Below are 18,002 nucleotides of genomic sequence, written 5' to 3' on the forward strand. Positions count from 1 at the left end.
AAACAGAATTTAAAAAAGGAAAAAAAAAAAAAACCAATCCACCAAGTAAATTAAATTAAAAAAAAGGAGATACAACCTAAGATCCCAATTACATGAAATAAATTCAAAATTTCACCTATATGTGTCGGTACAACTTGAAGAGTATATATATATATATATATATATATATATATTATATCTCGAAAGAAATTAATTATTCCTTGATATATTTCCATGTTTTAAAATTTTATTTAAGTCTTTTATCTTTCTTGGATTTGTAGTTTTTTGGACTTGAAGTTTAGATCTTTTTAAATATCTTATTTAATTGGTTGAGATATTTTAAATAGAAATTATTTTATATTGAATTTTAAAATGATATATTCATATATTTTAAAGAGCTTAAATATTTCTATATTTATTTGATTATTTTGTAGGAGATATTATGCAGTTATCATAATATATTTTTATCTCTTAATTTAATTTAATTTTGTTTCCTTATCATTGTAGATTCAAGTTTGAATTAAGGAAACAATATCAAGCCTCTTTTTGGAGATAAGTTGACACACTTACGTAGAGATCTGTGGCTTGGAGAAAAACTAGAGAGAGCGCAGAAAAGAGAGATCAAGCCGTAGATGAGAATTTGAGCATACAAAATAAAAGTGACGACCAAGAGAGATATTTGAAAGAGCTTTTGAGAGAGACTTCAGCATACACATAGAGATCTCAAGAACAATAGAAAAGGATGAAGGACTCGCATAAACTGATGGTCGATGTTTTTCGTAGATGCCGGTGAAGAGTTTGAGAGCATTGAAGATTGAAAAATGTTGCTCTTGTATTTTGGCATCTAAGGGCCAACTCTATTCTCTTGATTTTCTTGTCTACCTTCAGTAGACTTTTAGGAGTTGGTTTATTTGTTTTATTCTTTATTTTCTCACATGTTTTGAGAAATTTGATTTTTATAATAATTCACAAGTTTTAGGGTTTGTAAAACTCTTTGATTATTTTCTAGTGAAAGTTTTGACCTGAGGCGCTGCAAGACTTGCTTAAATATTTGAGTCTGATTTTTTTGGTTGCTTATCTATTTTATTCATACTTTAAAAAATTCTGATGCATGTTAATCAAGGTGTTATTAAAAATGTTGTCAACACTTTGTGACAACACCTGAATCTGTTTTATGTGCAACCTTCTATTACTTTAGTACTTGTGCATATTTACTTTTGAGTATTTTTATTGTTGGTTTGCCGTTACTATTCACGTTTTAATATTTCCGCTGCATATTGTGTAGTATGTTATGTTGTCAACACCTAGTGACAACATCTGATTCTGATAATTTTTATGAGTCATGGTATCCCTTACATATATATATATACACACACACACACAAACAAACAAACAAATTAATCAAGGAAGAAAAAAAATAAATAAACATGAAAATATGGCTGGTATACTGTACCAAAATATCAAATTATCGGGATATCGTACCGAAAATTTTTCGATACATATACATTTTTTCAATATATCGAATTTTTTTTCGATATTTGTACGATATCGATATGGATTTTTTTCATACTAAAATTTCAAAGTTTCAGTATCGATATGAATAAAATATGACTATTTTTTTTTTTAATATTTTCTACCTGTGACTTTTATATGATGGCTCTAGTTCATGATTCCTTTCTATTTTGATCCGGTCATTAAAATTATCTTGCAAAGGGATGACATGCAATTGAAATCCAATGAACACATGGGATACCGGCTAGAAAACTGAAAAGGCAGTCATCGTCTTCCAACGGATACATGCAGTGTGCTCAAGTTTACACACATGCACTAGAATTACAAGGAAGTTGCCTTTCATGTTGGTGATTAATAAAGCATGGTTGCGATTGTTCTCCAGCGGAGTCGATGTGGATTACCAACCGAACTACGTAAATCGTGTATTGTGTGATAAATTTTCGTATGATTGTATTTGGTTTTGAGTTGGTTTCTTCTTGTGTTCGTGTACAGTAGTATTGATATTTCGAAAAATGGATATAATTAAATTAAAAAAACGAAAAGAGTGGACATGCATCTTAATATCAAAATCCTAAATTTCGTCTATACAAGAAATGACGAACTTAAGCCATATAATATAGATCAGGAGGTACATGAATTTCACAAAAGATTTTGTGAAAGTATTTTGCTTAATAATTATTAACAAAATTACTGTTTAGAAATTAAATCGAGCAAGTAAATAAAGTACTTCAATAATTCAAAGAGATAAACTTCAATATTTTACATATACGATCTAATTAATTAGTGTTATAAAATCTCAACATGAAATCAAATTCAAACTTTCTTCTTTATCTTTATATATCTAGCTGATCTCTATATATATTGCATATACTTGAATCATATAATTGACTGCACAGTAAAGCATCATGCGTAAAAATGGAGCTCTTCGGGGGAACTACGTGCTTAACTGGTTACTAGCTACTGATACAAACAAAAGCGTGATTGATTAATTCCCTTTTAGCAAAACCTAGAAAAAAGTTGTCAACCATTGAATTTTTTTTTTTGTGTCTATGGTTTATTAATCTATTAATTAATTGGCATAGTATCATTAAACTTATAATAAAAACTAGATCGAAACACAATTTTATGTTTGTTCTAAATTTGATCATGTTTCGCACCTTTTACAACTTTCGTCTAATTATTTCTATATACTAATGTTTACCTGGGAAATTGAGTTTCGATCTTTTAATTTGTTATATGTATTAATTAATTTGTAAGTTTTATATGTGCAGTGTGTGTAGGGGTGGGTCTGTACGATATACCGTACCGAAAATTGGTTACCGTATGCCGTACCGAAAAAATATGTATGAAATTTTTCATACCGATACCGTACCGTATACCGAATATATCGAATTTTCGGTATACCGAATTTTCGGTATGACAAAAATGGGAAAATAATTTTTTTGGTCCATTAACTTGTCTAAGTTTTGGTTTTGGTCCATTAACTTTTCCGATGTGGGTTTTGATACACTAACTTTGCATTTTCAGTATTTTTTGGTCCAAATGCATACGTGTCAACTTCTAATTGGCCCAACATGATGATGTGGACCAATCAAAAGCTGACACATATGCAGTTGAACCAAAAAACACTGAAAATGCAAAGTTAGTGTACCAAAACCCACATCAAAAAAATTAATGGACCAAAATCCAAAAGGGGTAAAGTTACTAGATCAAAAAACTTATTTTCCCGACAAAAATTTATACCGTGTACCGATACCGAATTCAAAAAAAATTCGGTATACCGAAAAATTTCATATATATATTTTTAAAAAATATATTTTTTGGTATTTCGGTATATACCGGTATACCGAAAAAAAAAATACCATTTTCGGTAATTTCGATAATTTTTCTGTACGATTTTTCGATATTTCGGTATTTTGGTATTTTTACCCACACCTAAGGGTGTGTATATATGTGTGTTACATGGGTAAAAAATGTTACGTACACTTCTTTTAATAATTAGTTTAGGTGAAATCTATGTTTAAATTAATTGTCGAGTTAGCGATTAACATTTGGACCACATGATCACATCCCATTCAATGACTCTTTGAATTTGACTTTACTTGCAATTACTGGATTTTATCGTTTTTCGTTCTCCGATTCTAATTCAAATATTATATTTTTATATTCTAAGAGTTATCCAGTTATATTCGACTATTGGGTTAATTATTTGATCTTTATTCAATGATTTTTTTTTCTCGACAATATTATTTGTCATTTATCTACATAATTAAATATGGTATCAAAAGATTGTATAAGACGCACGACACGAACGATCAATTTGCCCAGGTTGCATTGAAATTAATTTCCATGTTTAAATGCTGCTGACCCATATTGCCAGTAGTCTCAGCCGACGTTCTTTCTTTTAATTTCCCATCTGTAGAAGACAAGTTCGTACATAATGCCAATCTAAATATTTTATTTGTGGATGGATAGTAAATTTAATCTTCAAAAAAGATAATATTCATGTATTAAGCAAGGAAAACAACATTTTTGGCCATGTAACCTTACCTCGTTAAATTTTGTTTTTGATCATATTATCAACCAATTCACGGCTTTAGTTCACTAAAACATGCATATTTTTTTTTTTAAATTACAAATTTTTCAAAACACTATTAGATATCGATCTATGGAGTGTTTTACAATCATTTCTTTGAAGTAAAAATAGATATCATGATCGTTACAAATTCTATGGGCAACTATGTGAGCAACAACTGACGTGGTACTTTATACATCCAATGAGTGATTGTTACGTCAGTTGTTGCTTATGTAGTTGTTCGATCGCATGGACAACTATCATGGGCAACTACGTGAACAACAGCTGACGTGACACCTTAAGTACAATTTACTATTAATATACACAACCAAGTTATACGTACCATTGTACCAATATGTTTAAAATATGAGAGATCCAATAATATTACAGGCAAACATGAAACAAATGAGCCATTGGGACCTGGGGATTGGAACAAGTATTTGGTTTATAAGGAATACGTTATTTTCATGTGTGGTTCTTATATAGTACTTATCAAGATAATAGGGTTTGACTTGTGCAAGCTAATTAAAGACATTAATTTTCCAACAGCCAACCAATAATCCAAGGGCCTACTCGTGTGACCCACACTCTTATTTAATATATGGGAAAACTGCATATATTGTGCCTACACTTTCACCCAATTTTGTACCTATAAATAGAGACTCGAATGCGCCTACACTTTCATCCAAAATCAAAACCAAATATTCAAAGAAATAATTAATATATATATATATATGGGCTTGAAGGCACTTTTCTTTCTTGGCTTTTTCTTGGCCACATATCTTCTCATTTCCTCCCAAGTAGCTGCAGTTAGGGAATTGGCTGCAGAGGCTTCCACCACTGAGGTTACTGGTAATTAGTACACGCAGTACTTAATTCTATGAATCTTATTTTATATATATATATAAGAGAAATGATATGGTGAGCAACCACCGTGCTCACTCATGTGAGTACCTGCTGATGTTTTACTCAACTATTGGATGTGCATGATGTCACGTTAACAAGTGCTCACATGGATGCTCACGGTGGTGATTGCTCACCATATCATTTCTCATATATATAATGGTACAATTAATTAATTGTGCATTGTGGTGGATATCTATTTTATTTTTATTTTTCTCAGCAAATGATAAAGTGGATAAGACGAATGAAGTCGGGGTAGATCAATATGGAGGATATCCTGGTGGAGGATATCCTGGAAGAGGGGGATATGGAGGCTATCCCGGAGGAGGATATGGAGGCTATCCCGGAAGAGGCCGTGGTGGCTATGGTGGGCGCTGCCGATTTGGATGCTGTGGTGGTGGCGGCTACTACTATGGCTACCGCAGATGCAGGTGCTGCTACTATGCCGGTCAAGTACCTGATGGTGATTGGCAAAGCGAGCTTGGAAATTAATGATCATCAACGTACAACTGCTGCATGCATGCGCTATATATCTTATATCATGCATAAATGATTGGATATATATAGTTTGAGATTTGAACAAAAATAATGATGTTGTTGTTGGAAGTTGTTGTATGATACAGCCGACAGTGAGAATAATTTGTGTTAATAAGTGTGTGAAAGATTTGCGTTCATCTTAGTGGATGAACACGAATCGATACAGAATGCAATAATATGTGTGATTGTGTACGTTTTATATATCATGCAAGTACTGTTGTATAATAGTAAAAGACATGTATAGCTAGTTCCTTTCCTATAGTTCTTTTTTTTTTTTTTTGGAAGTTAAATGGCTTCGTAGTTTTTAAATTGTATACAAAAACTACAACTTATTTGGATCAATATTTGATTTATCAACTCCGCAAATATCGTATAAACTGTGACCCTATTTTATAATTTTAATATCGTATTCACTACTACAAAAAAGCAAAAAAACTACGGTAAAAAAACGTAGTTAATTTGGGGTGTAAAACCGAAGTTAAAAGCCATGTAGTTAAAAGTGCGATCATAGACTATGGTTTTAAACCGTAGTCTATGACCGCAAAAGACTACGGTTTTTAAACTGTAGTCTTTTGTCTTAAAAGACTACATTTTAAACCGTAGTTGTTTTTAATAAAACCGTAGTCTTTTAGACTACGGTTTTAAGAAAACCGTAGTCTTTTGCGACAAAAGACTACGGGTTTTAAACCGTGGTATTTTGTCGTAAAAGACATCGTTTTTAAACCGTAGTAGTTTGTAAGAAAACCGTAGTCTTAAGCGACAAAACACTACGGGTTTAAACCGTTGTTTTTTAACCGTAGTCTTTTGTCATAAAAACAACGGTTTTAAGCAGTAGTCTTTTATAATAAAACCGTAGTCTTTTGATATTAAAGACAACGATTTTCACCGTTGTCGTTTCAAAAATAAAACCGTTGTCTTTAGTCTATATAAGAATCCAATGCGATTAAGAATCAATTTACATAAAATATGCTGTCCATAATATTTAAAACATCATAAAATGTGCAATTAGTTGATCAAAACTACGTACAATTTCCACAAATTGGTCATAATCTACGTACGTACCAACTACAAAAACACTAGTCATACACCATAAACGTTCGAGTAAATTAAGTTTAAAACATCAATTTAAACAAAATGATTGTGCCACAACATTACACAGACAGCAACTCCTCTGCTATATGAAAACAGCACAAAAGACCTTTCTGGATACTCTCCTCAACAATATCTGATACCTTAGGAGAAGGGAACACCAAAAAGGTGAGCATCATCCTATCTAGATACTCTCCTCACGTGGCTTTGAAATCAAAAGGTTTCCCATTCCAGAACCTGTCCCTCCACCCAATAAATGGCAGACCTGAAACCCTGCATCCCAGACACCACAGATAAAAGCATCAAATTACGGCATGTATTTCCCTTTTTCAAGCATTTGCCATTGAAACAAACGGAAGCCAGTGTACAAAAATAAGTAAAATATTAATGCATTACCAAGGGTACACATCAATTAAATATTATCAATGAAGAAAGATGGATGAAAACTAATCATTAATGTAAACAAAGATTGTCGGAACACGCAGAGGCATTTTTTCGAACGTATAACAGACAATTTTATATGCCGCCAGAATCAACGAAGGAAATGGAAAAAGATCGAGCCTTTGAAGAGTGATTACACGTCTACAACATATAAGAAACAAATGCAGGCCGCTATTAATAAATTTATAACGACATAAAAAATATGGAGCTAATTAAAGACGAAATATTCCAATAATATAAGACATTCGTAAAAATATCTAAACACCCAGCCAATAGACCTAAGCAACAATGTTTGATCACGCAAGAAACATCAAAACTTCAACACATCAATCAAAACCATGTATATACCTAAAGGTCGATATGATCTTGTATGCATTCAGCCACCTCCCAGCGCACCTCATCAATTTCTTCCATAGTGTACTCTACTTTCGTGAACTGGGAACACACAAATACATTATATTATTAAAAACAAAACATTAATGAACTTTTAAAATGATATATATAGATAACTTCAAATGATTTAAGTAAGACAGAAAATAGTACTATCGATCTTAGTGAATCCCTCTCGATATTTGAAACTTTTTCGGTAATCTGTTTCACCAAACAGCTACCTTTGTCATCAATCTCACCATCCCTAGCACCGTTTTTGTATATAAATGCTTCAAGTTTGTGTATTCTTGCATCTTGTTATGATATTCTTGCATCTTGTTCTGATATTAATTTCCTAGCCTCCAACAACTCCTTTTTTTGCTCAATAATCAAATATCTGCCAACATCAGCACCCTTCCAAGTTCTACCAACATTAAAATATAATGTTGGAGTAATATGACCTCCAACAGCCCTCACACGCCCACCATGTTTGTTTGATTCGAGTGCTTTTGTGAGGATATCTTCTTTTGTCCCTGTAATTTTCAGTGTACCCTCACGCTTTTGCTATATGTAACCATCCTGTTATAGAATTGAAGAAGAAATAATTACTATACAATATTTCATTGAAATAAAAAAATAGATTTTGATGTAGTGCAATCTCACAATCTTGTCTACTGTCATTTTCAAAGCGTTTCCTTCAAATTCCCCATCTTTATTCACTCGTCCTTTCTTTCAAATAATAGCTCTATTGATGTCATCATCATCACATAATTCATTTGCCTAAAAACAATAACGATCAAATGATATAAATCAAACAAGCACTGGAACATTAAAAATCAACATCAAACGCATTTTTGTAAACACAATTGTCCAAACCATCAATTTTGAAATTAAACTTACTATTTCTTCGGCATAACGTGCATATCCTTTCCGAGCAAGGCGGTGGGGGTACAAGTTCTGTTTTATTCCTTCTTTTTGTTTCTCACTCAATTTCTGTTCAAGTAAAACATTCAACATATAAATTTTATTTATTCCAAAAACTAACAAATTATCAACTTACTTTACAAGAAAAAAAAAACTTACAACGAAGTCATCGGACATGCGACTAATGACAAAAGAACTCCAGTCATCTTGTGCAATACCATATCCAATCGGTGGTTCATTCAATTTCTCCAGTTCATCGAGCTTGCTCAAAATGAAAGTATGGGTGAGATGGGTTTTAAACTGACGCCATTTAATATTCACGGAACTCAAACATCCCTTCTTCCAGCTTTGGTCAACATCATACGACAACTGTTAAAATACGTAATTCAAAATTTTATAACCATAAGATATTAAAACCATGAAAAAACAAAAACTAATTAACCTTTTCTCGAGCTAGCACGCCAATATAACCGAATCACAACATATCTGACATGTTTTGGCAAAATGCCGCGGATGGCCACGGGAAGCAATTGTTGCATTAAAGTGTGATAGTCGTGTGACTTAAGGCCAACCAGTTTCAAGTCCTTTACCGACACAAGATTTTTAAAATTTGATGAGTAACCTGCTGGGACCTTTATTCCTGCCAGAGAATTGCAAAAACTTTTTTTCTCATCCTTACTTAGTGTGTAACAGGCTGCTGGCAAAAACGTTCTTTTCTCCCCCATCATTGGTGCCAATTCAGTCCTTACATTCATTTCCAAAAGGTCTAATCTTGATGCTAATTCATCCTTTGTTTTTCTCGGAATGTCAAGTAACGTGCCAATGAGACTTTCACAAACATTTTTTTCAATGTGCATCACATCAAGAACATGACGAACATGCAAATGTTTCCAATACTCATGTTCAAAGAATATTGATTTCTTTTTCCAGCACGGTTTTCCATCATCCGGATTTGAATGAAGCTTCTTGGTCAGTTTTCCGGGTTGATAACTAATTTTTTCAACTCTTTCCAATACTTCATGGCCACTCAATGGATTTGGTGCGGGGTTAAACTCTTGATTCCCATTAAATGTCTTCTTTTGCCTTCGATAAGGATGATTTAAAGGTAAAAACCTTCGATGACCTGTATATGACATTTTTCTACTATGCTTCAACCTTGTTGAGTATGTATTTTCTGCACAAATAGGACATGCATGATATCCTTTCACTACACATCCTGACATGTTCCCATATGCAGGAAAATCATTGATTGTCCATAGTAAGACAGCTTTAAGAGAGAAACTTTCTTCTCGATATGCATCATATGCTTCAACACCTGTATCCCAAAGGCATTTTAGGTCATCAATTAGAGATGCCAAGTACACATCAATATCATTGCCCGGTTGTCTAGGACCAGATATCAACAAAGTAAGCATCACAAATTTTCTCTTCATACACAACCATGGAGGAAGATTATATGTGATCATTAAAACTGGCCAACAACTATATGCAGAACTCATCAAACTGTGGGGATTGACTCCGTCTGCTGATATAGCCAATCTAAGATTTCTTGGCTCAGATGCAAAATCTGGCCACTTGTGATCAACTAATTTCCAACAAGGTGCATCAGCTGGATGTCGTAGGTATCCATCATGAATTCTTTTATCAGAGTGCCAAGTTAACTCCTTGGATATTATCTTATTCCGAAACATTCTTTGAAATCTTGGAATGGGAGGAAAATACCATAAGACCTTTGCCGGAACACCTTTTACTTTAGAATTGTTGCCCACCTTCCACCTTGACGTTCCACAATTAGGGCAATTGGCAAAATCTTCATACTCCTTCCGGTATAAGATACAATCATTAGGGCAAGCATGAATTCTGACATAATCCATTCCTAATGCACGTAAGCTTTTATTTGCATCATACAAAGACAAAGGCAATTCGTTTTTATCTGGAAGCATTTCTCCAAACAGAAGAAGCATATCGGTGAAACTTTTATCACTCCAACTATACTTTGCCTTCAAGTTAAATAATTTCACAATTGCAGATAACTTTGTGAATTTAGTACATCCAGGATATAAAGGTTTCTCAGCATCTTCTAGTAACTTAGTGAATTGATTTGGATTCTCAGCATAACTATCATATACATCCTGTACCATATCTACCGGTTCCTCAGCAAAAGTTTTGTGCACACCTTGACTTGCTCGAACATTATCATTCATTGAGTTCCTACTCGTACATCTTTCTCCATGCCATATCCATGTGTGGTATGTCAAATCTATCCCATTACTGTACAAATGTGCTCTTATAGTTTGAACATTTTTCTTTTTTATATTACCACATTTTGCACATGGGCAAGGGATTGCATCAGGATCATCGGCGTTCTTCAATGCAAATTTCAAGAAAGACTCTACTCCAATATCATATTCAGGTGATAATCTATTCTTCGACATCCATTCTTTATCCATTTCTGATATAACCAATCAGCAAAAAATTATTAAACACCTACCTTCAAAAAATTGTAGGTCATACAACAAGATCTTAACACCATAATATATAAACTCACTTTTTATAGTGTGAGTTTATAAGAGAATAAAAGGCATACACTATAAACTCACTTTTTATAGTGTGAGTTTATAAGAGAATAAAAGGCATACACTCATGTTCCTCATTATGCATGATCAACCAAGGAAAGGGAAATATGAAATCACCAACTTTTGCACATCAACGTTATACACATTATATATATATATAGTATATCCACAAAACCAATTTGACGAAAACTTCCTCGAGCAACACTAGTCCTTCAAAAACTTTCTCTATAAGGGCTGTTCGGTTCTCCTTGTGTTCTGTTTCTCTAAGAACTTTGACTAGTGGATACCAAAATGTTTGTAGCAAGATTAAAAATGGTTTCAGTGGCATATATGCATATCGAACAGCTAGTATATGACAACCATATATGCATATCGAACAGCTTGTATATAACAACCATATTCACAATTAGAATGAAGATATTAGCTTAATTAGATATCAGAGATGGAAAATATGCTTATAATCATACAAAATACGATTATAAAGATTCTCGACATGACATTGTTTATTGCTAATTAACATGTGGCATCATATCAGCACTTTGACCGGCGGAGAAATTAAAATAAGAGTACATACTGAATGAATTAATTAAAGTGTGTAGAAGAAAGTCGATTTATCGATGTATATAGATCAATAATTATTTAAAGAGACTAATTTTACTTTTTCAAGATGAAAATAATATTTTACTAATAATCTTGGGTATCATTAATCTTCAAATTAATTAAGTGAATCCTTTCTCCTTCGACATAACTAATTGACAATGCTTAAATCCAAATGGACACTGAATATATTAGATAGTGGGAACATCTACCCATCGAGAAAATTAAGGAAACAACTTAAGGAATTAAAATGGTTTACGTAAGCTGGGAAACTCCAAAGCTGGGAAAGCATCCACCTCTAAGTGTACAAAGCAAAACAGTCATACGTCGTCTGAGGATAGTATTTCGGGAGAGGGAGAAAGTGTAGCAGAGATGGTATCGAGGGTAATCAAGCCAAATGATTTAAATCTCATACATCTTAGTGGTTTGACACATAGGGATGCTTTGATTTCTAACACGGTGGAAGAAGATCATGTCATCGGCTCTAAACTTACCGTGGAGGATAGTGTGCTGCTAGAAGATCACCATAGTCATGAGATGAAAGGGACGGTGCATCCAGAAAAGAGCAGGGAACGTGGTAGTAATGAAATCATCAATGAGGTGGGCCAAACGCAAGACTTTAGTCACCAGGAAGGTAACATGCATGTCAATAAAAAATGGAAACGGTTGTCAAGAGATCAGAAGAACAAAATGGCAGATAGAATTAAAAAATGCAATCTTGCCAGCAAGTTCGAAGGGCTATTTGTGGACCAAGATTCTGAACGCAATATGTCTTCTAATAAGAGGACTGCTGGAACAGATGGGGTAACAAGTCTACATATTACAATCGACCCCACGAACAAAGACCGGTTAAAACCATCAAGTTGGCCAGTTTGATTTTCAGTTTCATAAGCATGCTCATTGCTTTGATGAGTGATGTATATAACCATCATTAACCGAATGAGTAACGATATTTAGGTAGGCTTCATACTTACCTAGTGCGTGCATAGTGCTGGCGATTCACTAGCCAATGGTTAACAATAGACACATCATCCTGCACGTACGGGGGAGACGCCATCAGAAACTAGTTATAAACTCTACACTGGTTGATTTGGAATTTCAATACAGGATGCATCATCGAGAAATCATGAGGTTTCAGACGAGCTATTTTCAAATGAAAAAAAAAACAGAGATTTAAGTTTATTTTTAAAACAGAGAATGTCACAATACCTTTTCACCTTTGATTCTATGGCAGAAGCTCGACCCGATAAACCTCCACTACAAATTCTTCGATGCAATTTCCAAACGGCGAAGCTCGACCCGATTAACGTAAATACCAGCAGCAGTAACTCAAAATCGATTTAAGAAATGCGAGGCGATGGAAAATGACTGAGAAATAAGCTCCACCCGATTAATGCTTAGAGTCGATTACAGCGAAGGGAAAAACATAAAATCGAAACTGCCATAATCGATTCAAGAAAATGAGGGAAGCTTAGAATCGATTATAGGGAGATAGAAGATGATGTATGTGTCGATGAGTTTCTCTATGAGTTTACGGATTAGGGCATGGATTTGTGATTTTCCATCGATCAGCAATACAAGTGCCTTGACGCCCGCCCTAGCTTAGAGAAAAATGCCCATATATAATCACGGTACAAATTAAATGAAAAATGGTCAGCCTTATAAAAAAAAATAAAAAAAGTTTCATAGACTACGGTATACAATAACCGTAGTCTATTTATTAAAAACAATGCTCATAGACTACGGTATAAAATAATCGTAGTCTATTTATTTTAAAAAAAACGCTCATAGACTACGGTCCAAAATAACCGTAGTCTATTTATTAAAAAAAACCGCTCATAGACTACGGTCCAAAATAACCGTAGTCTATTTATTAAAAAAACGCTCATAGACTACGGTTTATAAAAACCGATGTTGCAGAGCACAAACCACTACGGTTTTTAGAAAACCGTAGTCTTAAATTTCAAAAAAAACGCTCATTAACTACGGTTTTTGTAAAAATCGTAGTTAAATGTAAAAAGACTACGGTTTTAAACAAAACCGTAGTCTTTTTAGTGTAGTTTATTACCAAAATTCTTGTAGTGATTCATTCATCAACCAATCATTTAATAATCGACATTTATATTTTCCATATCACTAATTCATGTGATAATCTCTCTCTAATAAACCCACAACGACGGCAATTTAACTAAAAAAAATTGGGAGATTTTCTTAAATGGCCTCCATCAAATTACCATAATCAATTTTAGCCTTCAATTAAGTTAATTTACTAAATAATCTTTTTTTTTGTGTCAATTACAATGATATCCTTTTAACCTTATGCATCCTTAATTTCTCCATCTCAGACTCTTTTTCTCTCATCAATTTTGTGACGGAAGTATGTGTGTGTGTATATATATATATGGAAAATTGTTTTTTTGTTCCTGTATATTTGACACTTTGCGATTTCAGTCCTTTATATTTTCAGATTTCAGTTTTCGTCCGCTATCTTTATTTTTTTGGAAATTAGTCATTTTTTCCGACGTGGCGCTGACGTGACACCAATTCATGAACAGTGTCACGTAAGCATTTTCGAGTAAAAAAGACCGAAATTGCCAAAAATCGGAACATGCAGGACTAAAATTGAAATATGAAAATATAGATGATCAAAATCGCAAAGTGACAAAAATACAAGACCAAATTTGCAGTTTTCCCATATATATATATATATACACATACTTCCACTAGCGTATGTAGAAGACATCTCTATTTTTTCCACCCTCATAAGGTTATGTCATCCTAAGGTGCTGCTAAATGAATGGATCTTATGATCAACGTCCACGAATGATAAATCATAGATTGAACCGTAGAATCGAAAAAATTGGGCGTTATACGATATAGCTTTGTATTGGCTAAGTTCATGCGTTGGAGATAAGCAAACTCGAACCGCTAACATTCGTCGTAGGATAAACCACTGTTGCAATAATTTTATGAAAATTAGAGATGTTGCACGAAATGGGTTCGAAACGAATAAAAAAAAATTGAAATACATTTTTTAGAGTACAAATATAATCGATCCAAATCACAAAGAATAAGAACAATTATTAACTCAAATCCCCGTACCAGCCATGAAAGTAATCAATACCTTAGCTTACAATATCGATCGGTTATATAGGCTAGCTAGCTAGCCAATTAGACATGAAATTAGAAAATATATGCATGGTACAGTTTGGATGAAGTGATTCTTCGGGATGGCTTTGATTGTAGAGCATTAATTAATTGTTTTGATCAATAAGAACTAGTCAAATAATTAAATAATTAATATATCAATAAAAGATTACATATAAATATGATATACCATATAACATTATGTCTTATAGTTATTAATATAGCATGCCCTGCGACCTCCGCCACGGAACAAAAATGGACCACATTTTGTATATTTATGACGTTTGAACAATAGGATTCAACGTATTCACATCATTTTATACTTGATTCGAGTTCTAAACTAATTAGAGCTAAAAATTAATTATGTTATTTTTATTTTTATTTTTAATTTATTATTTTATTAGGTAATTTTTGTAACCTCTAAATATAGTGATTATGAAAATTTTCTTAACAAATTTATTAAAAAATTCTTCATAATCAATTATTTTTATAAGTTGTAAACATTTTCTTGTTACGATCATATCACCTCACAAGTCAAGTCCAACTAGTCAACTCTAGTTTGTGATCAAGTACTCTCTCTCTCTTTCTCTCCTTGTGTGTGTTAATTGAGACGTCGACCTATATATGTTATTAGGATACGGGGTTGAAGCAGTTGTTCAAATATTCAGTAGGAAAATATATAATATGGTCTAAGTACGTATATACGTTCCTATAATATAGTTATATATATAGCTAGACTTGGTTGCTTAAAAGTTTGCAAATAAATTGCGAGGGGTGTCCATGCAGATAAGGCACACGAGGGGACATGCCTTGTGATACACGTGTACAAGTGTGATTGTGTGTTTAAATGCATATAATACAGTAATTAATCATGTCTCTTTTGTATACATTTTTACATGGATTTCCAGCATTTACATCAAGGGCGGAGCTATTTAGGATTAATTTGATATTAGCTCAAGTAGCTCAATTAAAAATATTAAATGATTCGAGAGCTTAAAGTTTTAGCCCGAATAAATCAAAAATCCTGGCTATGCTACGGAATTTTACATTCTAATAAATAAATAAAGAGTACATTAATAGTACTACCTTGTTAATGAATTTGCATATCTGCTCAAGCAAATGTAATTAAAATAATAAATAAAAAAGCAATTATTTTTAAAGAAAATTGCTTTTTTGGTCCTGTATATTTGTCATTTTGCGATTTCAATCCTTTATATTTTCAGATTTCAGTTTTAGTCCACTATCTTTATTTTTTTGGCAATTTTAGTCATTTTTCTAACGTGGCGCTGACGTGGCACCAATTCAGTGCTGATGTGGAGCTGACATGTGCAGTGTCACGTAAGCATTTTCGAATAAAAAGGGCCAAAATTGGTCAAAAATCGGAACATGCAGGACTAAAACTGAAATATGAAAATATAAAGGACCAAAATCGTAAAGTGACAAACATACATGACCAAATTTGCAGTTTTCCCTTATTTTTAAACACATTTGGTTTTCATCACATGTTTAATTGGTAGAAACTTTCTAGTCTTTTTCCGTATGTGTGCTATTGTTTTTATTGAAATTATTGAAAAAATTGGATCATACTCATCCATACACACACATTTACATATTTTTATAAACAAGCTAGTGCAAACTGTCTCGTTATTAATTTGTACTCTACTAATTGTGGAGAAATAAGATTTTTTTTAATACAATTACATCGGATACATCGAATATCAAATTACATCAAATTGTGACACTAAAGAGTGAAATTTCTCGCATACAATCGACGGGACTTAAACATTGACCCGAGACTTGCTTATCTCGAGCAAAGAAATTACAAAAAATAAAATGTGAATAATAATATATTTGTCCTCAAATTTTATTTGTCCCAAAATATTTGTAATCAATATATTTGTCCCCTCAATTACTTGGAAAAAAATATCACAAAGTTAGTTAGAGCAATGCTATATATTACTTCCATTTATAAACAAAGTATTATACATATTACTTCATTTAATATAATCTGAATTAATAAATAGTTAAACAAGTCAAAAATAAAAAAATTACAAATTAATTATTGTAGGAATATATTATTCATATTACTCCATTTAATATAATCTGGAAGGAATACATTCTCATCCAAAATCGTAACCAAATATTTTAAAAAAGTAAAAAAAATAAATATTTTCGAAGAAACAATTAACATATGAGTAATGCTACATGTACAACGATTTTTGTACAACAAATCTTACAACACAATACAAAAATTAAATATATTAAAATCTCACGATAAATTGAATACAAAATCTCGCGATAAAATAGCAAATATCATGATATAATTATTGTAAATATCGTTGTACACGATATTTGTTGTACATTTAGCATTATCCTTAACGTATATGGGCTTCAAGGCACTTTTCTTTCTTGGTTTTTTCTTAGCCACGTATCTTGTCATTTCCTCCCAAGTAGCTGCAGCTAGGGAATTGGCTGAGCTGCTTCCACCACGGAGGATACTGGTAAGTACATGTAATTCTATGTTCAAAATCATATATATATATACAAATTTTCAGCCGCCCAACCAATGATGCTCAACTCATCCCGACAACTAAAACCCGGTAGTGGATTTTAGTTAAACGAATTTTTTTTTAAAAAAAACAACTAAAACCTGGTAGTGGGTTTTAGTGGTCGAGAACGAGTTGAGCAAAAATGGTTAGCAGCTGAAAATTACTCTATATATATATATCTTATTATAATGGTACAATTAATTATACAATATTGTTTGTGATGGATATCTATTTTTTTCTCAGCAAATGATAAAGTCGATAAGACGAATGAAGTCGGGGTAGATCAATATGGAGGATATCCTGGTGGAGGATATGGCGGCTATCCCGGAGGAGGATATGGAGGCTATCCTGGAGGAGGAAGGGGAGGATATGGAGGCTATCCCGGAAGGGGCCGTGGTGGCTATGGTGGCCGCTGCCGATTTGGATGCTGTGGTGGCCGCGGCGGCGGCTACTATGGCGGCCGCGGATGCTGGTGCTGCTACCATGTTGGTCAAGTACCTGATGCTGATTGGCAAAGCGAGCTTATAAATTAATGATGAACGTACAAGTACTGCTGCGCTAGCTAGCTATATAGCTTATATCATGCATATATACTGATGATTGGATATAGTTTGAGATTTGAACAAAAATAATGATGATGTTTAAGTTGTTGTATGATATACGGCCGATAGTGAGAATTGTTAATAAATGTGTCAACGATTTGGATTACATATTGCAATATGTGTGATTGTGTACGTTTTATATATGGGTATATATCGATGTAGTTCGTTTCCTATTTGAAATGGCTTCTTAGTTCTTTTTTTT

At 33.0% G+C, this 18,002-nt stretch overlaps 2 protein-coding genes across 5 annotated transcripts in view; one reads left to right on the forward strand and one right to left on the reverse strand.

The window, feature by feature from the left end:
- LOC140890721 (glycine-rich protein-like) overlaps window positions 1-5,767 on the forward strand; it is a 68,396-nt gene extending 62,629 nt beyond the window's left edge. For 3 of the 4 annotated variants that reach the window (XM_073298745.1, XM_073298753.1, XM_073298759.1), the window contains exons 2-3: window positions 4,787-4,918; window positions 5,190-5,767. In XM_073298745.1, coding sequence (XP_073154846.1) covers window positions 4,801-4,918; window positions 5,190-5,461 — 390 coding nt within the window. In that variant the 5' untranslated portion in view covers window positions 4,787-4,800 and the 3' untranslated portion in view covers window positions 5,462-5,767. Of the gene's footprint in view, window positions 1-4,716; window positions 4,919-5,189 lie in introns of those variants that run through there. The other variant, XM_073298737.1, reaches the window with a different exon arrangement.
- An 890-nt stretch (window positions 5,768-6,657) lies between these two features.
- Window positions 6,658-10,779, reverse strand: LOC140867443 (uncharacterized). The gene is made up of 6 exons (XM_073272515.1): window positions 8,821-10,779; window positions 8,489-8,698; window positions 8,306-8,398; window positions 7,433-7,471; window positions 6,833-6,919; window positions 6,658-6,738 (listed from the first exon to the last, which is right to left on the reverse strand). The coding sequence occupies exons 1-6, from the start codon at window positions 10,777-10,779 to the stop codon at window positions 6,658-6,660; spliced, it is 2,469 nt and encodes an 822-aa protein (XP_073128616.1).
- Window positions 10,780-18,002: the final 7,223 nt, after the last annotated feature.

This window comes from Henckelia pumila, chromosome 1, assembly GCF_033568475.1.
Source record: "Henckelia pumila isolate YLH828 chromosome 1, ASM3356847v2, whole genome shotgun sequence".
Lineage (NCBI taxonomy): Eukaryota > Viridiplantae > Streptophyta > Magnoliopsida > Lamiales > Gesneriaceae > Henckelia > Henckelia pumila.